The 26078-nt window shown below is 41.5% G+C and overlaps 1 protein-coding gene across 7 annotated transcripts in view; it reads left to right on the plus strand.

The window, feature by feature from the left end:
• Positions 1-26078, plus strand: part of ZFAND3 (zinc finger AN1-type containing 3) — a 378840-nt gene that overhangs the window by 287113 nt on the left and 65649 nt on the right. For all 7 annotated transcript variants that reach the window (XM_032141224.2, XM_058432671.1, XM_058432668.1 and 4 more), the window contains one exon: positions 19403-19570. In XM_032141224.2, the coding sequence (XP_031997115.1) occupies positions 19403-19570 (168 nt within the window). The remainder of the gene's footprint in view (positions 1-19402; positions 19571-26078) is intronic.

A 26078-nucleotide genomic window follows, 5' to 3' on the forward strand; every position in this document is an offset into this window, starting at 1 on the left:
AGTCTGGAGTGCAGTGGCGTGATCACCGCTCACTGCAGCCTTGACCTCCTGGGCTCAAACAATCCTCCTGCCTCAGCCTCCTGAGTAGCTGGAACCACAGTCCTGCACCAGCACACCCAGTTAATTTTTCATTTTTTTTTTTTTTTGAGAGACAGAGTCTCGCTTGTTGTCCAGGTTGGTCTTGAAGTTTTGCTCTCAAGTGATCCTTCCACCTCTATCTCCCAAAGTGCTAGAATTACAGGTGTGAGCCACCACACCCAGCCTAGGACTGTTTTCTACTATATCTCTTTGTTATGTGAGAATTTTTACTAGGGGCTGTGTGTGGGAAGGAGTGAGTATAGGTATTAACTGGCAGAATTAGTGGTAAGGAGGTTGAGAACCTGCTGTTAGGCTTTCAAATTCAGGAGGAGAATTCGACTATAAGGGACCATAGAAACAGCTTTGCCTAGACAGATCATTCAGTTGCTTTGAAGAAGAGCTGTCTAGATTTTTACCAGGTAAACGTGGACTGGCTGCCATGAAGTTATTATGAAGGAAGTGAGATAATTTATCTAAAGCACCTCAACTAGCGTGATGCCTGGTAAATGCTCAGTGGATAATAGAGATGTAGACAGATGGTACCTGACAATCTTGAATGAAATGAGACTGAAGAGAAACTTGAGGGAGTTTAGAGGAAAGTGAGAAAGAACTTAGAGATGGAATCAGAAGCTGGTAATAAGCACCTGAGGCCAGTCAGATTGGAGAATGCAGACATGGAAAGGAAGTAGAAGTCAGTGGAGATAGGGAAGGAGGGAGAGCCATAGCAGCCCTTGTTTGAACAGGTGAGCGCTGTGAATGACAGGAAGCTCAGAAAGCCCCTTTGTCCTTTCTTAAGAAAATTGAGAATTAGAATTGGGAAAATCAGACTTCCTTTTTTGTTGTGTTGCTTTTTTCTAGCCTGGCCCCACCCCGCTTTTTGAGATAGGGTCTCGCTGTGTTGCCCAGGCTGGATACAGCGTTACCATCACAGCTCACTATAACTTTGACCTCTTGGGCTCGAGTGATTCTCCCACCTCAGCCTCCCGAGTAGCTTAGGACTACAAGCGTTTAGTTGTCTCACTGCAACCCCCGCCTCTTGGATTCAAGCAGTTCTTCTGCCTCAGCCTCTGGAGTAGCTGGGACCATAGGTGCGTGCCACCATGCCCGGCTAATTTTTGTATTTTTAGTAGAGACAGGGTTTCACCATGTTGGCCAGGCTGGTCTCCAACTCCTGACCTCAGGTGATCCACCGGCCTCGGCCTCCCAAAGTTGTGGGATTACAGGCATGAGCCACAGTGCCCGGCCAGAAGTTTAACTTCTAAATGAATGTTGTAAGAAAATGAAACAGTATTGCCCTTTTTTTTTTTTTTTTTTTTTTTTGAGACAGAGTCTCGCTCTGTTGCCCAGGCTAGAGTGCAGTGACACGATCTTGGCTCACTGCAACCTCTGCCTCCCAGGTTCAAGTGATTCTCCTGCCTCAGCCTCCCAAGTAGCTGGGATTACAGGTGTGTGCCACAATGCCCGGCTAATTTTTTTTATTTTTAGTAGAGACGGGAGTTTCACTGTGTTAGCCAGGATGGTCTTGATCTCCTGACATCGTGATCTGCCTGCCTTGGCCTCCCAAAGTGCTAGGATTACAGGCATGAGCCACCGTGCCCGGCCTATCTTAAACAGTTAAAGTAAGTCCGCACTTAACATTGTTAATTGGTTCTTGGAAACTGTGACTTCAATACATATATATATATGTGGTTTTTGTTTTTTGGTTTTGGTTTTTGTTTTTGTTTTGGTAGAGATGGGGTTGCTCAGGCTAGTTTCAAACTCCTGGTCTAGGCCTTGGAAGTTAAATATTTCTGTATGTATTGGTGGAAAGTAATTCTTAACAGAGATTTCACAAGCTTGCCTTTTAAAAACATAAATACTCCTATTTCCTGAGGTTTCTAAGCTTTTATACTTACAACTGAGAACTCCTCTTCTTTCTAGGGCACATCACAATTTAGGGGCCACAGAGGGTTAATAGTTTCTTGCGATTAAAATCTGGGTAAGAAAGACTGGCTGTTGCATCCAAACCAACAACATGAGAAGATACTTTAGCCAATAAATTCACTGGTTTATGATTAAAAATCAGACAGTTTAACCTTGGAGGCATTTTTGTCATGGGGGACTTAATATTGTGATTACTTATCTGAACAGCCAATTGCCTCTGTGGGTTCAGTTAACCAGCCTCCCACTATATATGTATAATTATTTCTAGTGCATACACATGCTCTGTCATAAAAGCTTATTTGGCCTTATGCTCCCCGTCATTCTGAATTCTCTGTTTCATTACCAGTATCCACCCAAAGAGTTTCAGAAAGCCATTCCCAAATAGCAGAACCACAACTCAGAATTTTAAATAAACTACACCTCCGTTAGCTCAATAGGACAGGGGAATTAGTTACATGCTATGCATTTCCCACACCCATCCAGCCTTTCAAAACTTACTAAAAATGTATACATATATAAGCAAGAAAATAGGGTATTTAACTCAGATTGTGTTAATTTTTCTGTTACTTTAGCAAGGGGTAAAGAAAAAGACTATAGTAGACAATCTTTAAAATTTTTACCTTGAATATGGGTCCCAAGGTATATATGTATTTACTTGAAAAATGTACTGGGTGCTGCTGCTTTTTTTCTAGAGGAAGTCAAACAACTGTCTTCAAAGATAATGTTATTTCATTACAGCTTGAATTATATGTCCAAATATGCAGATGGCTTTTAAAAGAAAGCTGTATGCAGGGAGAGAACTCATGTAGTACCATTTTGAATGAGAGGTGTTAGCTGTAGCAGAATTTGTTTTCCAGCTTGGCATTAACTGATAGTTCCTGTAACTGACAAGATTCAGCTCCACTTTTTCCTTGGCATCCTGTTCATAAACCTATTTCTTTTTTTCTTTTTTTTTTTTGAGATGGAGTCTCACTCTGTCGCCAGTTGCCAGGTTGGAGTATAGTGGCATGACCTCGGCTCACTGCAGCCGCCGCCTCCCAGGTTCAAGTGATGCTTCTGCTTCAGCCTCCCAAGTAGCTTGTTTTTGTATTTTTAGTAGAGACAGAGTTTCACCATGTTGGCCGGATGGTCTTGATCTCTTGATTTCGTGATCTGCCCGCCTCGGCCTCCCAAAGTTTTGGGATTACAGGCGTGAGCCACCATGCCCAGCTGATAAACCTATTTCTAGAAGATTAAAATAATATCTTAAGGTCTTGGTCATCATCCTTCCTAGAATAGCCATTGTAGTAATTAATGCAATGAAAAATAGGTTCTTACTGGTGTTGGAGGAAGTAAGGACCAAGAGATGACAAGTGAAAGTCTGTGAGGAATCACTGAAGTGTACCTACAGGTAAGTTTTGACTTCACTGCAAACCCGGAGAAGCATGAGTTCTGACCCTACTGTTGATTCTACAAACATGTTGTCATGTACTTTCCCCTCAGACCTAAGCAGTGTCAGCATTTCTGAGAAAGAATTCAGTAGGCACTCTAGCCACTTATCTCTAAGGATAGCTGCTCTGGAATATAGTTATGGATTTTTCTTTTTTTAACATAATTTCAGACTTCAGAAGTTATAAGAATATTTCCTAAAATTCTTAGGTACCCCCCTACCCAGCTTTTCCTAATGTTAACATTTTATCACATTGGCCTTATCTCTCGCCCTCTTTGTGTCTGTCTGTATACATGTATATATGTGTATTATATCCATATCCCTGACCATTTGAGTAAATCACAGACATGACACCCTTTTATAGCAAAACTTCAGTGTATAATTCTTAAAATCAGGGAATTATTTTACACAGCTACAGTACAGTTGTCAAAATTGCGAACTTAACACTGATATAACATATAGTTGAGTTTTAGTATGGTGGATCACAATGTGGACATCTTGATAAATAATTCTTTTAGTGAAGATGGTTGAATTGAGGTTACAATGTTAGATAGTTGCTCCTCTCATGTTTCAAATACATACTAAAGACAATTTTCATAATAATGGTTTTTATGCAGAATTCCTTGCTTGTGATTTTTCAGCAGCTCATTTTGCAAATGGAGTTATTTCTCTTTTTTTTATATAAACCATTTTCTTAAAGCAGCTTTCTTCAGCTCTCCTAAACGTTCTACACACTTAGTAGTGCCTACATCAACACTGACACAACCCTGTATAAGGAACACCTAATATACTCATTCAGGGAGAAGAAAAGGTGTAAGGCTTTCTCTGGGCACTCTTTGTCATAATATACCAGAAGAAATCTAACTTTTGGTTGATTTAGCATCACATCACATGAGGTGCAGAAGTTATTTATTTATAAGCTTAAGGATTTGTCTTGAGAGCAGTGAGTCAAAAGACTATAAATTTCGAGGCAGGCGGATCACTTGAGGTCAGGAGTTCGAGACTAGCCTGGCCAACATGGTGAAACCCCATCTTTACTAAAAATACAAAAATTACCCGGGCATAGTGGCAGGCACCTGTAATCCCAGCCGCTTGGGAGGCTGAGGAAGGAAAATTGCTTGAACCTGAGAGGTGGAGGTTGCAGTGAGCCGAGATCGTGCCACTGCACTCCAGCCTGGCAACAGAGCAAGACTCCCTCTCAAAAAAAAAAAAGAAGACTAAATTTTGGGTGGAAGAAACTAAATGATAGGTAGGGAGAGGAACTGAATTAAGCTGATGCTAAATTGGAAACAAAAATAGTTTAAAAACAAATAAGCTATTTAATTTTAGCATCTACTCAGTTATGCATTCAAGCTGATTTTTTTAAACAGCAAAATATAAACGTTCAAACATTTCCCCCTTACATTAAACCTGGAGCACATCCCACAGGATGACAGTCTCTCACTGCTAGATTACCATCATTAGCAACTTGTCCTGTTACAGAAATCATCTTTCTCCTTTCTTCTTTCTTCTTCCTCCTCTTTCTTCTCCTTCTCCTCCTCCTCCTTCATCGTCTTCTTCTTCTTCTTCATCTTCATCTTATTGTTGAGTACTAGTAGAGTACTGAACATTCCGCCCCGCCCTGGAAGCTTGCATTATAAGTCAGACAGGCAAAACTTTTGGAAGATCAGAAACACCCACGAGTAGGGTACTTAGGCTTCATAGGGGTGGGATAATTTACATGGGAACATCTGACTTTTTGTCTGTATGTATGTTATTAATAAAAATTCAGAAAATTTACTTGAATTAGTGTCTCATTCATCTACCCATTTCCCCACCTCACCCCTACACTCAGTGTTTCTCCATAAAGGAAATCTACTTTCAGTCTTTTTGGCAAAGGACCCAGGGCCAGATTAGGTTAACCCCTGGGCAAGTCATCTATGCTTAGAGACCAAGGTGTTGGGGTACACCATTATTCGAAGACTTCTGGCCTGTCTCTTCCCTCCAGACCTGTCCAAATATAAGTCAACAGTAGGAGGAAGTGCCCACAGTTGCAGGTACTATCCACCTGCCCAAAAGTTGTATAATTTTATGAGGCAGAATTTAAATACCTCTAGGCTTCACGTAACTAGAGTAGGCAGGAGACTTACTCTGTATTTTCAGAAAGTTTAACTTTTTTGTTTGTTTTTTTGAGGCAGAGTGCTCTGTCCCCCAGGCTGGAATGCAGTGGCATGATCTCGGCTCACTGCAACCTCCACCTCCTGGGTTCAATTCTCCTGCCTCAGCCTCCGGAGTAGCTGGGACTGCAGGCGCATGCGACCATGTCCGACTAATTTTTGTGTTTTTAGTAGAGTTGGGGTTTCACCGTGTTGGCCAGGCTGGTCTCGAACTCCTGACCTCAGGTGATCCTCCTGCTGCGGCTTCCCAAAGTGTTGGGATTACAGGTGTGAGCCACTGCGCCTGGCTGGAAGTTTAACTTCTAAATGAATGTTCTAAGAAAATGAAAACAGCATTGCCCATCTTAAACACAGTTACAGTAAGTCCTCACTTAATGTTGTTGATTGATTCTTTCAAACTGCGACTTTAAGGGGAACGACAGTAGGTCCTCAGATAACATCATTTGGTTATGATGTTATGAGAAAAAAAGTTGGCTTTGTTACATGTTGTTTTCCTTAAAGTCACAGTTTCTGAGAGCCTGTCAGCAACATTGAGGACTTAACTGTATATGAAAATAAATCTGTGTGTGTGTGTATATATATATAAATGTGTATATATATGTGTATATATATGTGTGTGTGTATATATATACGTATGTATATATACGTGTGTGTATATATTGTGTGATACAATATATACACACGTGTATATATATATACACACAAATATATATACGTGTATATATATACGTATATACACACGTATATATATATACACAAATATATATACGTGTATATATATACGTATATACACACACATATACATACATACATACATACATACATACACACTTTATGGACTTCTCAAGTTTCTCCTGGCAGATGAAAAATCTTGGCTGATTTTGCTCTTCTGATAAATACTGCAAAAGATAGTAGAACTGAAGTTCTATCTAGTCTTAACACTGTACAAATCTTTGAATTCTCATGGTCATAGACTGACTTGGGGCCAAGGAAGAGATTAAAATTAGGGGACTTGAGCATGTGGACTTTGAGAAGTAGATTTTTCTGTTAGGTTTTTCAGTTTTGCTTTTCTCTCTGTTTTGTCTTACCTTAGAGTACTACCTTATTCGGTACTCCACTGATGCTATAAATGTAGTATTTTTAAACCTCAATGCATTGTAATGTTGTTGAACTCCAAAATGCCCAACCATGTTATAAAAAGGAAAGGTTATCTATTGAGGATGATTTGTCATTTACAATGAGAACTGAAAAATTTATGAGAAAAAAGTAATATAGTTGGGCAGGCAGGAGAGGTCTTGCTAATATGGAGAAGCTAAAACAAGGAAATGGTGCTAGGCTAAGTATCAGCCACGAAGGATGACTGCTGTAGTGCTAGCCTGACAGGTTCCACTGACCAGACACCTCTTTGAGGAATTTAGCTCCTGGCAATGCCCTTTCAGTAATTAGTGCAGTGGAAATGGCACTTAACAAACAGGGATGGTGGCTGCAGTTTTTCAATGAACCCATCCTCATCTGTGCCTTTTTGGTAAAGAGACCTCGCGTATGAGCTGTAGGACACTCTCAGAGTGGTTGAGAAGAGGACGCTTTGACTTCTGCCTGTGAGATCCATATAAAGCTGAGAAGACATGTTTTGCCTTATCTGATGATTAAAAGCAATAAAATTTCAAATGAAAATATCTAGGTTTTCTTGTGCTAATGGGGAGAAATTTTTTTTGTATCCTACAGGTAATCAGTAAAGAAACTTTTGTGGATGAAGTCTTTAAAAATAACATGCAAGTATCTAAATCCAAGATTAAGCCTAAGATGTGACTAGTGGAATGATGTACATCAGGAAAGAAAATAATGAATAAAGTACTATATGACTACAATCCACAGAAATCCAGAGTTAGCAGGAGTGCAAAGAAAATCACATGAGAAGTCTTACAAAGCATATTTAAGAGCAGAGGACAAGTAGAATTAATTATTCAACAGAGATATATCCTAGATAAATTAATAATCATATTTGGACAAGATGATTTTATGAAATAGAGGAGCTTGTTTTCATTCCTATATTTGCCCCAGGATCTGTCCCCTGCCCTCATCCCAGAGACAGCTGGGTCTTTGTATACTCAGAAAGTAGCAGAAACTTGTCTTCGTAATAAGGTACTCTTATGGGAAAGCAGAAGTAGCATCTTTAAGTGTAGCAACTGTTGGAGACAGGATATATAGTAGTTAAGAGCAAGGACTCTAGGCCAGGCTACTCTTCACTTATTAGCTGTGTGACTGTGGGCAGTTCATTTAACCAGTGCCTCAGTTCCCTCATCTGTGAAATGCAGGTAGTAGCTACCTCATAGCCTTGTTTTAACGCCAAAATGAGTTAATATATGTAAGAGCATTTAGAAAGTGCTGATAAAGAATATATGCTTTGTGTTAGCGTTCATTATTGCAGTTATTAGGAAGCTTAACTTTAAGGAATCTCTTTTGTCATATCCACCTTCCGTGATAAGTGGCCTTAAAAATAGGCTTGTGCAAGTCCAGGCATGGTAGGTCATGCCTGTAATCCCAGCTACTCCAGAAGCTGAGGGGAGGATCGCTTGAGCCCAGGAGCTTGAGGCTGCCATGACCTGTGATCATGCCACTGCACTCCAGATTGGGTAACAGAGCAAGACCCAGTCTATTAAAAAAAGGTTTTTTTTAATGAGTTTGGACACATGGGTTATGTACACACTGTATGGTTCCATGTATATATTCACATATGTGACATTCTTGAAATGATAAAATTCTGGAAACGAATAACAAATTAGTTTGTCCGAGGTTGCCAGGGATCAGTGGGGAAGGGAGGGAAGTGGACATGGCTATAAAAGGGCAATAAGAAGAATCCTTGTGGCGATGGGAATATTGTATGTCTTGATGGTATCCGTATCGAGATGGATCTTGGTTGTGAGGTTGTACTAGAGTTCTGTGAGATGTTACCCTTCGAGAAAACTGGATGAAGGGGGCATGGGATCTGTCTGTATTATTTCTTATAACTACATGGGAACCTAGTTACCTCAAAATAAAACATTTAATAATAAAAAGAAAATGGGCTCAGAACATTCCTAATAGAGAAAAATTGGCAGTGAAAGCCATGTGTATATCTGAACAGACAGGCCAATATTAGGTAAATAAGGCAAATAAACATCACAGAAGGAAAACTGAGCTGACCATTGACATTTTAGTGAGATGTTCATGGGCCCTCAAGAAAAAAATTGAACCCCGTGGGTTCAGAGGGAGGGAGAAGACAGACAACAGCTTCATTTCCCTGAAAACCAATCAAACTGGTGTTCTCCAAGGGCCTTTGCTTCTCAGACTGTGAAATGTTCTATTTAGTGGATGGTTTTTGGTAAAGAGAGGAAAGTAGATGAGTAGCAGCTTACATACGAATGACATTCTTTTTTTTTTTTTTTTGGGAGACAGGATTTCGCTCTTGTTGCCCAGTCTGGAGTGCCATGGTGCAATCTCGGGCTCACTACAACCTCTACCTCCCAGGTTCAAGCGATTCTTCTGCCTCAGTCTCCCAAGTAGCTGGGATTATAGGCATGCACCACCACGCCCAGTTAACTTTGTAATTTTAGTAGAGATGGGGTCTCCATGTTGGCCAGGCTGGTCTCGAACTCCCAATCTCAGGTGATCTGCCCACCTCGGCCTCCCAAAGTGCTGGGATTACAGGTGTGAGCCGCCACTCGCAGCCTACAGATGACATTCTTAAAGGCAGGCCTATGAGAAAAGAATGTGGGGATGACAGGTATGAGCTAAAAATCATCTGTCTACATGCCTGAAATACAGTAATTAAATCTGGGAGATACCTTGTCTGACTTTTCTCTCATTTACTTCTTAAGCACCCCATCCCCCAGAGTTTATCACTTTCACTTTGTGTGTTCATAACACTCCCCTCATACCACTTACTATGGCCCTAGTTGTATTTGTGTGTGTGTGTGTGTGTGTGTGTGTATATATATATGTATATCTTTCTTTCTGGATTGTGGCCTCCTTGAGGGGACGGCTCACTACTGTACTTAGTTTTGATTTGTTCAAAGCCCAGTGTCTGTTGCGGAGTAGGCACTTATGAACTAATGAATGAGATATTGACTGTGTCATGGCCCTGGACAGAGTAGACATTCATCTAGAAGCCTATATAAATTAAACAGATCAAATAAACTGGGAATAGTATTGCACTAAATGAAATTGTGGTTATTTTTACAAATGAACATTCCTGGGCTTTTCTTTATGTTTTTTAGTCTGGCGAATTTTTTCCTTAGGTTTAAAATAAGAATTTTAGAGAATTGAGTAATGCAGCTATGAAGAGATGTCTTACAGCAACTACTAACAGCAGTGTGGTGTCAGGAGGTAAAGGGCAATCAGAAAAAGACAAGGAGACCATTGGAAAGGAGATAATTGGAAGAGTGACTTGTGTGGCCTGCTGGGTTCAATTTCAGTCGCAGAGAATGCCATCAGACTAAAACAAATCATGATTGAAAGCACTAGTAGCAAGCTTACCTCTTAATGTTTGTGTAAGCATCTCCTCCTTGCCAAGGCACACATGAGCCATATTCTGATGTCCAGTATGTGGAAGAGGTGAAGTGGAGGCACCTGAAGGAACAGCATTCTTCTCCCCAACTGCAAGGTGCAGTAGAAACTGGGTTGATTACACACTACCTGCCCTTCACCTTCTTCACTTGTGCCAGTCCTCCAGCGATGCCGTGTGGGCTTGTCAGGTGCCTGCTGGAAGTTTTACATTTCTGGTTCTGAATGTGTAACAGAGAAAGTATACAATTAAATATTCCCTTCCTGCCCGGCACAGTGGCTCATACCTGTAATCCCAGCACTTTGGGAGGCCGAGGTGGGCGGATTACCTCAGGCCAGGAGTTTGAGACCAGCCTGGGCAACATGGCAAAACTCTGTCTCTACTAAAAATACAACAAATTAGCCAGGCGTGGTAGCTCACGCCTATAGTCCCAGCTACTCGAGAGGCTGAGGCAGGAAGATCACTTGAGCCCAGGAGGTTAAGGCTACAGTGAGCCATGATTGTGCCACTGCACTCTAGCCTGAATGAATAAATAACCACCTCCTTAAAAGTTACAGGATACCATTGATTGCTTGATTGATTGATGAAAGAAAGAATAAATCCAGGTGGTGGTACATTCCACAGGAAAACTAAGGACTGTTTAAAAAAAAAAGCTTATGTTATTTGAATGAATGAACAAATAGTTTGAGGGACATACTGTTCTAAATTAAAAGAGATTTAGACATAAGAGCCAAATGTAACACATGAAACTTGATTGGACATGCCTTTAAGAACAATGAGGGTAATTTCAGTATAGCCTGAATATTAAATATTGTGTGACATTGGGGCATTCTTAATATTCTTAGGTATGATATTTTAGTCATGTAAGGAAATGCCCTTATTATTAGATATCTGTATATTCCAGAATGAAGTATTTTGATGTATGTAGCTTATTTTCAGATGGTTCTGGGAGAAAAAAAGTATAAATATGGAGGGGCGATTGTATTAGGATTCTTCAGAGGGACAGAACCAATAGGATATATATATTTATAAAAAGGAGTTTATTAGGGAGAATTGGCTCCCATGATTCCAAGGCGAAGTTCCATGATAAGCCTTCCATAAGCTGGGGAAGAGAGAAGCCGATAGTGGCTCGGTCCCAGTCCAAAAGCCCCAAAACAAGGGAAGCTGACAGTACACCCTTTAGTCTGCAGCCGAGCTTGAGTCCCTGGGAAGCCACTGGTGCACCTCCAGAGTCTAAAGGCTGAAGAACCTGGAGTCTGATGTCCAAGGGCAGGAGGAGCAGAAGCAAGCATCTGGCGCACAAAGAAGAAAGAGGACCAGAAGACCAGCAGACTTATCCCACCTTCTTCTGGCTGTGTTCTGGCCATCCTGGCATCTGATTGGATGGTGCCTATCCACATTGAGGGTGGATCTTCCTCTCCCATTCCACCAACCTAAACATCAGTTTCCTCTGGCAGACACACCCAGGCACATCCAGAAAGAATACTTTATCAACCATCTAGGCATCCCTTAGTCCAATCAAGTTGACATGTAGTATTAACCATTATTAGTCGAGTTAAAGGAATGTGATAAAACATTAATTGTTGAATTGGAGTGGAGTGTACACAGGCGCTTAGTGTATTATTCATTAACCTTTTCTATATGTTTGAAATTTTTTAATTTTATTGAAATTTTTAAAATAAAAAGTTGGGTAAAGACTAAATGCATTTTTCCTATGGCTGGCAACAAACCAAGGTTGTCCTCTCTCAACACTCGTATTCAGCATCATACCAGAAGGACTAGCCAGCACAGGCAAGAAAAAAAAATGGAAGGCATACAGATTAGAAAGAAGAGTTAGAGGGAAAACCTTGCCCTCTAAAACTGTTGGACTTGCTGCCATGACTTTTTTTTTTTTTGAGACGGAGTCTTGCTCTGTCGCCGAGGCTGGAGTGCAGTGGCGTGATCTTGGCTCACTGCAACCTCCGCCTCCTGGGTTCAAGCGATTCTCTTGCCTCAACCTCCTGAGTAGCCGGAACTACGGGTGTGCGCCACTACCAGCTGATTTTTGTATTTTTAGTAGAGACGGGGTTTCACCATGTTGGTTGGCCAGGATGGTCTCAATCTCTTGACTTCGTGATCTGCCCACCTCGGCCTCCCAAAGTGCTGGGATTACAGGCATGAGTCACTGCGGCCAGCCTGCCATGACTTTCATTTAAGATTGTTCTATTTGATAGAGAGCTGTTCCCCCATGGCCTGTTAGCTTCTCCTGCTTGATCTTTTGATGAATTCATAGTCACTTGTTTCTGGTATCATGGTGTACCGCCAAAATCAGCTTCCAAGTTCCTGTGCACCAGAAGTGGGAAGGGAAGATGGGCTGTGAGGAAGTGAAAAACCTAATCTCAGTCTTTAAAACATACCTTTGGGGTTTTGGGTACTCATCTCCTGAAGGGCATATGATAATTTTATTATGACTCCTGGCTTCTGTGTGTTCTGCTGCTCTTTAAGCTGTCTTCTAGTCAAAAATGTCTCCACAGAGGCAGCTTCTGCGTTGCTATCCGGAGGACCAAAATCTGATTGGTAGATGATAAGAGTTGGCCCCAAGAAGATTTCTGATGCTGTATGTTTTTGGAGCATACTAAGGACAAAGACCTCAAAGCTCAGGTGCACTCCCAAGATGCCCAGCCTTCCTGATCAGCCATTCCAGATCTCCCAATCTTGTCTTCCCAGGAGGAGAGGGAGACTAATACTTAGGAATTACACTGCCTGGCAGTTTGTGAACAACTGACTTTTTAAATGTTTATGATCTAGGACATGGCATCCTAGGAGTATTTCAAGCTAGATTTGTCTCCATATCAAATGCAGATGATGGCATTCTCCACAAAATTTTAATAATCGGCCTCTTGAACCTCATTCTCTGTCCACACAATGGCTTTTCAACAGATATGTTACTCCAAAATTATTTTAGGGTCATTGGGAACATTAAGAAAGGAAGGGAAAATTCCAGTCAAATGAGGTGGGAATTTTTTTTTAATGGGTAGCAAGGTGTTTTCTCTCTTAGAGTCTTTCATGGCACACAGAGTAAAATGTCAGGAGATGAATCTAATCCCAGCATATACCCTGAAAGCAAAGCATGAGGAGAAACACAGAGAGAAAGTACCTGTAAAGCAGGGTTTTTTCAAGCCTCTTTTGTCAGTTTTTCCAGTGAGAGTGTGGTATTTTTCTTGGACAAAGGTTTACCAGCTTAAAGCTCTTTTTAAATGGTCGAAGGATAAACAGCAGTGATGTATGAGGGTTCGTTAATTATTGCCCTTACTGATGTTTGCACAGGCTGTTGGGAACATAAATGTCAATCTGTCAAGAGACTGTGATAGGTTCTAAAAAAACTGATTGAGTACCTCAAAAGCTGTCATAGAGCCTGAGATTAAACAGATTCATCTTTCATAGAAGTAAGGGAAGGTGTGGGTGAAGGGAATAGCAGAAGGCTTTCTTCTCTTTGTTGCCACATTGCTTCTCCCACTCTCCTATTCTGTATTGTGAGTGTTGGCTTGTACAGAGGCCTAAAAGCCTGTCTGCCTGAGATGTCAGGAAGCCACAGCCATGGTTAGCGCATGGGGTGTGTGCAGGCTGCCAGCTACAGGGTGACAGGAGATTAAGAGATTGAGATTCAGCTTTGACAGGTCTGACACAATTTATTTGGAAATTTTCAGGCGAGAACATGAGTAATAAAGACAAGAATGACAGTAAGGAACAAATGTGAATTTCTGCTAGAGACAAAACAGAATTTTAAAAGAAGTAGCTCTGTTTGTTGTCTCCAGTTAAGCTTTCCAGTTAAACTGTGTTCTTAAATTGAAAGTCTTACCACTACTTTCTGAGATTGGCTAGGAAGGTACAATTAGAAGAATTCCTCTCTTCAGAAGATTCCATGTCTTTAAAATTACTGTACAGCCAGCCCGCCATATCCATGGGTTCCTCATCTATGGATTCAACCAACCATAGACTGAAGATATTTGGGAAAAAATGGATGATTGTGTCGTACTGAACATGTAGATTTTTTTGTCATTATTCCCTAAATAATACAGTATAACAACTATTTACATAGTATTTATATTGTATTAGGGATTATAAGTAATCTAGAGAAGATTAAAGTACAGTTGACCCTTGAACAACTTGGGTTTCAACTGTGCAGGTCCACTATGCACAGATTTCCTTCTGCCTCTGCCATCCCAGAAACTGCAAGACCAGCCCCCCACTCCTCCTTCGTCTCCTCAGCTAGTCAGCGTGAAGACAACGATGAAGACTTTGATGATCCACTTTCACTTAAGGAAGAGAAATTGTGTTTTCTCTTCCGTATGGTTTTTTTAATTTTTTTTTTCCTGTAGCTTACTTTATTGTAAAAATACAGTATGTAATACATAAAACATGCAAAATATGTGTTAATTGTCTGTGTGTTATCAGTGAGACTTCTGGTCAGCAAGAGGCTATTACTAGCTAAGTCTTGAGGGAGTCAGAAGTTATATGAAAATTTTCAACTGTAACGGGGGTCAGCACCCCAAACCCCATGTTGTTCAAGGGTCAGCTGTATACGAGAGGATGTTAGTAGGTTATATGCAAATACTTTGCCATTTTATATAAGGGACTTGAGCATCTGTGGAATTTGGTATCCTTGGGGGGTCCTGGAACCAATCTCCCTTGGATACCGAGAGATGGACTGTGCAGTACTTGTCTCTCTGTTGAAAATTAAGCAGCAGTTACTTTCAAACCAAGAAAGCTAAATAGGCAAAATCCTTTTTCTTAAGATTTTCCTTCCTTATTTAATCACATTATGATTCTTGATCAGACTTTCCTTTCACTAGATCTGATGTGATATCTTTCTCATTCTATTAAACATTGGCAGAGAGAGCAGGGGTCTGGTGAGTACCAAGAATTGTGAACCTGGAATGGGGGAGTAGCAGCTCTGTGTGGGTATATCCACACTAGATTGTGTTCTCAAGTAAAAGCATACAGGAAAAAAAGAATCTGCTTTGTTGGCCCTTTATGAAGGACCTTAATTAGAAGTCACTGTTAACTCCTGGGGTGGGAATGGTTTTCAGCTTGGCATGGGAGTTCCTCCTGCTGCTAATGAGCATGCTCCTTGCAAGGACTCGCTGCTTCTGACAGTTAAAGCTGCATGTAAGAGTTATTTCTTGTCACCTCTCTCTCCACATTTAACTGTTACTGCCCAAGTTCAGAGTATGCAAGTAGACTGTTAGGTGTTTTCAGGAAATTGGCAGTGCTTCAGGGTAACAGGGAATGATATTTGTGAGCAAAAGTAAATCATTACAGGTTAATTTATTCAAATATGGGTAGTAGATGGTTGCTTTAATGTCAACCATGTTTGGGTTTTTTTTTTTCCTGATAGTCTTTTTCTAATTGACATAAAACGTATAAATGAATAGTTGAATTATTTAATTCATTATTATGTCATTAGAACCCCTGCCCTGGACATCTGTTTCTCTTATTTAAGCAACTCACCCCATGGCACAAAGGTTTCATTAACTAATTAGCAGAGGAAATGTAAATTTCTTATGCAAGTGAGGATGGTTCTATAGATTACTATTTATTTCATTAGCTTCTCATTAAAACACTAAGTTGACTTGTGAGAAAATGCCGGAGAATGGTTTGCTTCTCCAAGAAATTACACATACACAGTCACCTTCTTGGGCAATAGCTTGTGGAGGATAGTGAGCAGTTTTGGAAGCTTATTTACCCTCACCCTTGGTGGCAGGGAGCATTAGAGAGCATCTAACAGATCTTCATCTAGGGAAGAGTAAGTGGGCATATTCCAGAGCTTCAAAGGTGTGGATCTCTTGCTATCTGGAATAGTTCTTTGATTCTAAAACATAACACATTCTGTTAGACATTTCTTCTGCCTTGCTTTAGAATCATCTAGGGTTGCTTCCTGGGGCCCAGACTTTCTATACATGGATGCCTTTGGTCACAGACTTGTACAGATGCTGGGACATTGAATGTCAGAGCACTGACTAGGGCTTAATGGTGTTCTTTTAGGATGACCAGTATATCATACCAGAAGCTGTGGCAGCATCAGAAACCTCCTTTAGGATTCATTGTTCAAGAATATTCCATGCTACTGCCTACCAGAACAAATAACTCAGTGGTCTTTATATTAATATGGAATAGATCAAGGAAAATCTCAGCATGGGATCATGTAGACATTCCTTAGTGTTGCTATTGAATGCCCATTGGTCAGATAAGGTGGGGAATTAAGAGAAAAAGAGGTCAAGACTGCACAGGCCTCCTAACTTTGCAGGGCAGGGGTGGGGGTGGGGTCCCATCAAAGTGGGTTGTTTGGTGATGACTGATGATTGTGATGATGTAAATATGAATTCTATTTCTCAGCCATAGGACTCATACATTAAAAAAAATTTTTCTTCACATATCTAACTCCCTTACTTATTTGGACATAGTTACCTTATGGGTAACATTGCCACATTGAAATTCTTTTTGTCTTTTCTTTATTTTTTCCCCCGGCTTCATTGACACAGTGAAATTAAATTGTCTTCTCCTTGCAGCAAAGGTTTGTTTTAGAAATGGAGGTGGGCGCTTTGCAGATGGACAGCATGTTTGACAGTTTGGGATAGATTCATGTAAAAAGAGCTCTAAATGTGAACGCTGCATTTTCAGACACAGGTGTGAAAGAAAGGGGCTCAGGGTCTGAGCAGTTCTGTGTTAGATTAGAGGTGTGCTGGCATTGTGCCAGGGCCCTCCAGATTTTAATCATAGTAATAATGAAAAGGCCTCAGCTGCCTCCCCATCTTGTGCCGACACCTGCCTCCCAGTGGGAGTAACTTCCTATAAGGATGCTTTGAATTTAGGACTTTGTTTCAGAAAAAAACATTTTTTGTTACAGTTTTTACTCTAGAATTTTCTTGTTACCAAAAAAAAAGTCTAAATAGGGTTATTAATACAAATAGAGCCACTGCTGGTTTGTGTAAAAGGACCCCCTGCCCCGAGCAGTGTGGCTCATACAAGGTGAATTTCTTTCAGCTGACTGCTTTGTAATGATTTATATTTAAATTGTTGCTTGTTGCTCTTGTAGAAGAAGGGAGAGCACCTGCCCTATCTGTGGCCACCTTAGTCACCACACTGACTGGGCCTAGATGGTATTGCTCAGCAGAGCTGGGAAATAGGCTGAACTTGCCTTCAATTGTTTTCATCAGAGGCCTTATTTAGTTGGTTTGTATTGCGGCAAAATGTCATGTAGGACTGGAAGAATTAAATGAGATGAAAAATGAAGTCTGTAGTTGCTAAGAATGGTGCAGGGCCTCCATATGCCAGTATAGCACAGCAGGGCTGGGGGACTATGAGCAAACCCAGCATCGCCATCGGGGTCCACTGGACAGTCTTGGGTGAAAGTGCAGCATCTTCCTCACACACAGGGAGGCTAGGAAAAGGCATACAGACAGCCTTCACTAAAATACATCATACAGGCTGTGGCTTCTCACTAGAGCCGCTTTAAGTAGAATGTTAGGACTGCCTAGGAGACAGATTCATTCATTCAAGAAATATTTATTGAGCTATAGGCATGGAGGGAACATCAGTGAACAAAGCAGGTGAAATTTCCTGCCCTCTTGTAGTTTGCTTTCTTTTAGGGCATAATGTTAAAGATAAGTGCTGTGGAGGAATGAAAGGGAAACAGAGGAGAGGAAGTGCTAAGAATAGGGATTCAGTGATCTAGAAGTGATGATCAGGGAAGAAGCCTTCAATGAAAATGTGACTTTGCAAAATAAAATTTAAAAGAAAATGTGACGTTGGAGCAAAGATATAAAAGAGAATGATGCAGGGCCTCCATATGCCAGTACAGTGCAGCAGGGCTGGGGGACTGTGAGCAAACCACCATCATCGCCATCGGGGGCCTGGGTGATAAAAGAGATAAGATCCCATGTAGATCTGGGTGAAGAGTGTTTCAGACAGGGAACAGAAGGTACAAAGTCTCACAGGTAGGAGACAATAAGGAGGCTAGTGTAGATAAGCAAAGGAAGGAAAGCAGCAGGAGCTGAGGGTGGGGCAAGTCATGCAGGGTATTTGAGAGTCTAAGTATCTGGACTTTCACTCTGACAAGGGGAGCTATTAGAGGGTTTTGAGCAGGGAAGTAACATGATTCTAACTTGATTTTTAACAGAGTCACTTGTCTGCTATTTGGAGAATAGACTGTAGAGACAAGGGGATGAGGAGAGAGACCAGTGAAGAGGCTCTTGCAGTAGGCTTGATGAGTTGGTAATGGCTTAGACCAAGGTGGGGGTGACAGAGGGGTGAGAAGGTGTGGCATCTGGATTATTTTGAGGAAGACTGTTTAGGAGACTCCCTTCTAGAGGTAATTTAGCACAAACAACTTTGGAACTTGGTAAGAGGTACGTCGTGGGTATGCAAGCAGCTGTTTTAGGAATACAGAGCCCCAAAGAGCTGCCCAGTTTTTTTGAAGGCAAGAGTCGTTTACAGTCTTGCTTGTGATAAGAGCTTTGTTGCATCTTAATTACTTTTTTGAGGTTGTGCAAGACACAGTTCTTACAGAGTACACCCCCCTCCACCTGCCATTTTGGCTCCACCTCAAGGTGGGGTGCCTGGTGCTGCTGCTGCTGCACCACCCCATGGTGGAGGTCATAGGGCAGCTTGCATGTGTACCAGCAGAGGTGCCCCTTCATTCTGAATCAAATTGAACTAATTGTCAGTATTAGAACCTGACTTTTGTGTCTTTAAGAGTAGAAACGTGAGTAATTTTACTATAAAAGGTTACAGATCACTCATCAAACGCTGGCTTTGGGAGTGGAATTATGAAAGCATAGTGATACAGAGATACATTAGACATAGTCCCATCTCTAAAGAATTACGGTCTACTTGAGGACAAGCAAATGCCCAAGAAAAGATACCTAACCAATACAGGCAGTAAGCATCTAGGTCCCAGCAAGGGAATACAAAGACAGGACCCCATTTCTAGCTGGAATGATCTCCTCAAAGAATCTCAGCTCTTTTTAAAAAGAACAACATAGAACTGGTTTTTGTTGAGCCACCCGCACCCTCCTCTCCAGCTCAGGCCTAGCTTGTTAGAAGTCAGCACTAAAGGAACATGCTTGTCATGGTTTGTGCAGTATAAACCAAGCAGTCAGAACTGGCTCTCACGGGTCTGATTCCTGGACAAGGGCAGTAGCCTGGTCAGGAGAATGCCTGGAAATACATTAATCAACTGTGCTTGCCAGGCCAAGCACTAATCCTGATCCCAAAATATGTTGTTTTGCTCAGATTCACAGTCTGAGAATGAGGCTTCACCAGTAAAACGGCCACGACTACTGGAGAATACGGAACGGTCTGAGGAAACCAGTCGATCTAAGCAGAAGAGTCGACGTCGGTGCTTCCAGTGCCAAACCAAACTGGAGCTGGTGCAGCAGGAATTGGGATCCTGTCGCTGCGGTAAGCATCTCCCCCAGTGGCGTGATGGAGACTGTATCCTTAACACCTTGGCCCAGCTTCGGAAATTAAGTGGCCGAAGTCTTTCGTTCTTCTTCTGAGTACTGTAAGTTTGCTACAGTAGTGCATGTGATACAGGTTTGAGGCTTGAGAAATCAGGAGCATAGGATGTTTGCCTCTAAACACGCTTTACTCTCACACCTGCAAAAAAGACAAAAACATCCCCGTTCTTAATGCATATCTCCTTAGAGCTACATCTCACTGCTTAGTGCTTTCAACTTCCCCACACCACTTACTACTCTGGTTTCTTCTCACGACTTCAGAAGTTTACCAAACAAGCAAAATTCTGGAGTACGTACCGTAAAATTCAGATATTAAGTTAATTTTGAATGAGCTTCTTACTATTTATGATAAATGGAAGATTTTTCTCCATATCCCTGTTAAATTAAGCTTTGATTAGAAAATTTCCTTTGAACCTTAGTTCATCTAGTCAATTAATACCTTGAAATAGCCTTTTTTTTTTTCTGCCTCTGCCTCACAAAGTGCTGGGATTACAGGCATGAGCCACCATATACCTAGTCTGAAATAGCTTTACAGTCACCTTTCCTTCTGTATTCTGTAGTGTAATACCTTTTAGAATTGCTGCACAGGGATGCCTACCCACAGTGGAACGAAACTTAAGTCAACCCTTTCTCTCTTCTTGACCATATGTATCATGACACATAGGAAAGAAATTGTGTAGCAGCATTATTTTAGACTGATTTACAGTTTCCTGTACTTGTTTTTATTTCCTGGTTTTAAAACCTAATATTATAAAATTGTTTGAGGACCAGTTCAGCTGTCATCAGGCTGACTTTGAGACCTGTCTGTAGCCTCTGAGAATCCTATTTCTTTCTTTCTGAGAAGTCAGCTTTAGAAGCCCCCTTTCACTTCTGGGGCAGCCGAAGATATCCTACAAGTACTATTGCTGACAGTCAGGACTAAATAGTTCACTCAGCAGTTATAAAGTAATAGTCACTGGAAGTTTACTATCTTCTGAAGCGGCAGCCTTTGCTGCTACGGTTCCTCAATTATCTGCCCTATTGGAAATGGGAAGGAAGAGAGAGGATATTAGCTTTTCATAGAAACTAAATCAGAACTCCTATTCCTGTTTTGACCAGATACCTGTTTGTTACACATTCTGGTGTATGTGGTACTCCTCATGATTAGCAGTGCATATTCAACTGCAGAAACCGGAACCAGCATGGGGAGTCTAAATGTTACCAGATAAGGTTTTTAGGGCATTTTGGTTATAGTGCTAAGCATTTTTGGGAAACTGTAAAGAGGGTTAGGATAGGTGGTGGGAACAGAGGCTGACAGCAGTTTTCAGATGTCCGTGTGTTTGTGCATGCAATATGGCCCAGGTAAGTTCAAAACCTTATTCTTAGGCTATTTCGATCAACCCTGCCAGGCAATTTTAAATTCTTGGTGACGTAGGACAGGGACACTGTGGATGGCTGAGGAAGCTCCGGGCTCTGCTGGCTAACCAGCTTCGCTCCCCTCTGAAGAGGCTGTCTCATCTTTTGTGATCTGCAAATTCTTGCTTTGGTCTTCATGTGAACTCTCGGGGGAATTTGAGCAGTTCAGTCTGTTACCAGTGTTGTGAGCCTACCTGGTCATTTTAGCTGTTGCTTTTGTAACATAGGCTTTTGGTTGTTCCTCAGTTAGAATTGTGGGACTTTCCTGAACCTTCTGTTCTTGTTTATTCCTTGAAAGTAACTGAATCCTGGGTATTACACAGGATTTGCCATAGCAGATCAAGCAATTGGTCTATCAAGTATGCTGTCTTGTCCCCGGCAGTGGCTAATGCTGCTTCTTGTCAGGCAAACAGGAGATTTCACAATTTAGCACTGAGATCTAAAGATGTTATAACCAGGTCTCCCAGTTTACCCTTCAGCTTTGATGCAAACTACCTAATTTCCTAAGGTCATAGCATCCACCTGAGAAAAAAAAAAACAGTATTACATGTTAGATGACTTCACATTCACTCAAGTAAAGCCAACTTGCTAATCTCTGGTAAATATAGATTACTCTGCCATGCTCTTAACCTTTGTGGGCAGAAGGCTGGATTGCTAAATGCGTATTGGGTTTGCTTCAGTATGCATCCTTTTTAAATGTTCTAACATGTAGTCTCTTGGCCTGTGCCCAATTCCGAAAGTCTGCTTATAGGGAGATTTGACTTTTTCTGTTGGAGAAGAAAGCCCTGAGCTTTCTGCAGTCTCAACAGGATGTAACTTTCCTAGAGACAGCTGGGCATTCAATTTGACCCACTGAGAGCATTACACTTATGTGCCCAGAACAATGACTGAGTCAACTGTCACCCTTCAAAAGATGAAGGACAACAATGGGAACATGCCATAAAAAAGTCTGGGACTGTTTTTGACAAAAAGCTCTTGTGTTCCTCCTGCCTGCTTGGATCTCTCTAGGAAAGGGTGAGTTGTACTGTTACTTCCTTGAGGATGCATGGATGTTGGAGAGATGTTTAACTGCCCTGAAAGGTTTTAGGGGGGGATAACGTGGTAATTTACTACTGAAAGTGAAGACTCAGGAAGGTAGTTTGAGCTCAAACAGAACACTTCTTCACTGCAGAAAATCTTTTTTTAAATATATATTCGCAATTTTTTCTTCCATTTGCCTTCCATTCTGTACAGGTTATTAACTGCTGACAAGAAATTCACATCTCATAAATAATGCTTAAGAGCCATTGCTATATAAATTGAATGTGTTATGAATTGTGATGCGCCTTTTTGTAGCATTCGATGCCTAGAGCAGGAAGAACAGAGGATGTCATTTTCATTAATTTCTAATGAGGTGCCAATTAAAGGCAGGGAAGACGCTCCAAAGGGAAGAGTGGCCAAGCTCCCCTGAATCCTCCGCCCCAGGGCTGTCATCCAAACACTGCCAGTGAGGCCTTCTCTAAAAATTCCATTAAATTACAGTCTCATCGAGAGCACACACAGACACATTCAGCTTCCCTTTGATCTTCAAAAGAGCAATTTGTAAGGCGAGTTCTGAGCCTTCTTACATAGGGAACAGCTAGAGGTGATAGGAATTGTTAATTGCCAAGACACTCCATGGGCTTTCAATAAGGAGGAATTTTGAAGAGGAATTCTCCTCTGCCTCACTGTGACTAGATAACCTTTAAATCAACAATACCAAAGTAACACCCTTTTCCTGTGAAATCTTTCAGGGTGCCAATTAGAAAAGGCATGTGGTTGCGAGGCTGGGATGATATCCTGCATCTTAGAGCATCTTCAATAGTTTAACTTCTCAAGATAGAAAACAGTTGCCTGAAAATGGATCTATTTGTTTCATTTTCTACTCAGTAGGCAAATTGATCAGCTCATTCTCACTGCAGGAGTCTTGTCTCCTGAATTGACACCTAGGGGATGTTCTTCTGCAATCTGGCCATCTTCATCAAATCTGGGCCATGTCACAGCCACAAGAATGCCGTGTTCTCTGAGCAGATCTTGCGTGATACACGTAGCTTGGCTTCTTTTTTTTTTTTTTTTTGTGGAGACGGAGTCGCCCAGGCTGGAGTGCAGTGGCACAATCTCAGCTCACTGCAACCTCTGCCTCCCAGGTTCAAGCAATTCTCCTGCCTCAGCCTCCCGAGTAGCTGGGACTACAGGTGCACGCCGCTACGCCTGGCTAATTTTTTGTATTTTAGTACAGATGGGGATCCATCATGTTGCCCAGGCTGGTCTTGAACTCCTGAGCTCAGGCAGTCCACCTGCCTCGGCCTCCCAAAGTGTTATGATTACAGGCATGAGCCACCACGCCCGGCCTTCTTAGCTTCTTAATCACTGTGCAATGCTTGCTAGAACTGCAGAACTAATTTTTAAATACCAGTTGAAGAGTGTGAGTTTTAACATATTTTCAGTTGATGGTACACTAACAAACTAAGTGGATATGCTCCCTTGGGGAACAGTAGTGCTTTTATTAACCTCCTGAGTAATCTGACATCCTTTATTGTTTTCAAAATAAGTTTTCTATTCACTTTAGAAACCTGAAGTGATGTGTTAGCTGGGGCCTCAGTGGTCATTGCTGCCTTATCATTCACTGTTAAACCAAATTCATCAAGCATTTATTGAAATCTGAATATGCAGAAAGCATTTTCTTAGGTTTTGTGGGGAATACAGGAGCTAGAAATACAGAATCTAAGAGCTTACAGTCTAGATCTGTGGTTTCAAGCTTGAGTAGGGGCCTGGTGTGGTGGCTTACGCCTGTAATCCCAACACTTTAGGAGGCCAAGGTGGGAGAATCCCTTGAGGCCAGGAGTTCAAGACCAGCTTGTTGCCCATCTCTATTTTCTGTAGAGATGGGCAACATAGTAAGACCCTGTCTCTATGAAAAATTATTGCCAGGCAAGATGGTGCAACCCTGTGGTCCCAGCTACTTGGGAGGCCAAAAGTAGGAGGATGGCTTTCAGCCTAGGAGTTCGAGGCTGCAGTGAGTCTTGGTCACACCACTGCACTGCAGCATGGGCGACAGAGAAAGACCATGTCTCTTAAAAACTAAAAAACAAACAACAAAAAACAAGAACCAAAACTTGAGCGAGCATCACAGTTTGCCTGGAGGGCATGTTAAAAACAGATTGTTGGGACCCACACCCGGAGGTTCTGATTTGGTAGAACAAGTTCCCGTGGAATGTTTTCACAGCCTTTCTGTTTTTTTATGATATTGACATTTTTAAAGAATACAACCCTCTATCCCTCCCCTCACCTATTTTTTAGTAGAACACTCTTTATTTGGGGTTTTAATAGAACACTCCTTATTCTGATATTTCTTCATAATTAGATTGAGGCTACGAATTCTTACCCAGACTGCTACATACATAATCATGCATCCTTCTCCGGGTTTTATGGGAGGCACAGATGTCCGTCAGCCCTCATTGTTGATGTTAATTTTGATATACCCACCTAGTCAGGGCATTCCCTGGTTTCTCCACTATGTAGTTACTATTTTTCCCCTTGCACCTATAAACCAATCTGTAGGAAAACACTTTAAGACCAAGTAAATGCTCTGCTCCTCGTGAAAAATTTTCCCTAGATTCATCATCCATTGATGATTCTTGCCTAAGCCAATCTCTGCTAGGAGGGTTGCAAAATGATGATTTACTAACTCTAGCACTCCTTCAGCATTTACTATTTGGCACTCAGCATTCTTCTATAAGTGAAGCCACCTCCTCTCCCCCATATATTTATCTGTTACTGGCATGGACTCATGGGCTCTTATCTTTTTTAATGGTTTATGATTTGTTATGGTACAGTTGTCCCCTGGTATCTGCGGGGAATCGGCTCCAGAGCCTCCCATGGATACCAAATTCAAGGATGCCTAAGTCCCTGATATAAAATGGTGTAGCATTGCACATAACCTGTGTACATCCCCTCATATACTTTGTCATCTCTAGATTACCTAGAATACCTAATACAATGTAAATGCTATGTAAATTGTTACGTGCTATGTTGTTTAGGGAATAATGACAAAAAGAAAAAAATCTGTGTCAGTGCAGACACAACCATCATAGGCCTAACTACATTTTTGATCCGTGGCTGTTGAGTGTGGAACCCATGGATATGGACAACCAACTGGACTTAATTATTTTGATGCCCAAATTGTCCTGGATTTAGCCAGTGGAAGTTATTTTCTGCTGGCTCCTGTGCTCTTGTGGCATACTTCCCATCTTTCTTCAGTGGTAGGGGGAGGATTTGGGAGCATTCCCTTATTCTTTGGCATAACAGCATGTGTCCCTATATTTCCCCAGTCCTGGAATCAGCCACTTCTCCAAGGACCCCCAAAGTGATTTTAATATGCACTCAAGTAGGTATTTGCTGGGCCCAAGAGGAAGGCAGACATACATAAAATAACTAGAACAGCCTACCATAAGCATTTATCAAGGTATAAGTATAAGGTATAAGCCTATGTTATAGTGATATGGAGAGGGAGAGATTAATTCCAACTCAAGATTCTGGACAGGCTTTTACAATTGGGGCTTTAAAGGTAGGTTGGGACTCAGATATGGGAAATGAGGGGATGCTTGGGCAAAGCTGGTATTTAGGAGATGAACTCTTTTCAGCTGGATGAAGTCTTGGAGTCAAATGAGGACAGACTGTTAGAAAGGGAGGAAAAGGATTCCAGATTCCAGGCTGAGGAGTTTGGATGTTAGTTTATAGTGAGAAGCCATCAGTAGTTTTGAATACAGTCAACAGGATCTAATCTGACTTTTAGAAACATTAAACATGTTGGAAAGCCATGGAGGTTGTTGAATCTTTTCAAGGGAATGATCTAGAGAGAATGTGAACTGATTGAGTGAAAAGGAATATGCATGTGTCACAACTGTTGCTGCCACTGCAGGGGGCTGCACAGTGAACAAACAGTGATATCCATAAGGTCTAGAGTGGGGCAAGGAGCTGCAGTGATTAGGACACATGTTGGGGACATACATTACCGGCTGATCCATTTCACCAGC

Source organism: Hylobates moloch, unplaced genomic scaffold (assembly GCF_009828535.3).
Source record: "Hylobates moloch isolate HMO894 unplaced genomic scaffold, HMol_V3 SCAFFOLD_20, whole genome shotgun sequence".
NCBI classification, from domain to species: Eukaryota; Metazoa; Chordata; class Mammalia; order Primates; family Hylobatidae; genus Hylobates; species Hylobates moloch.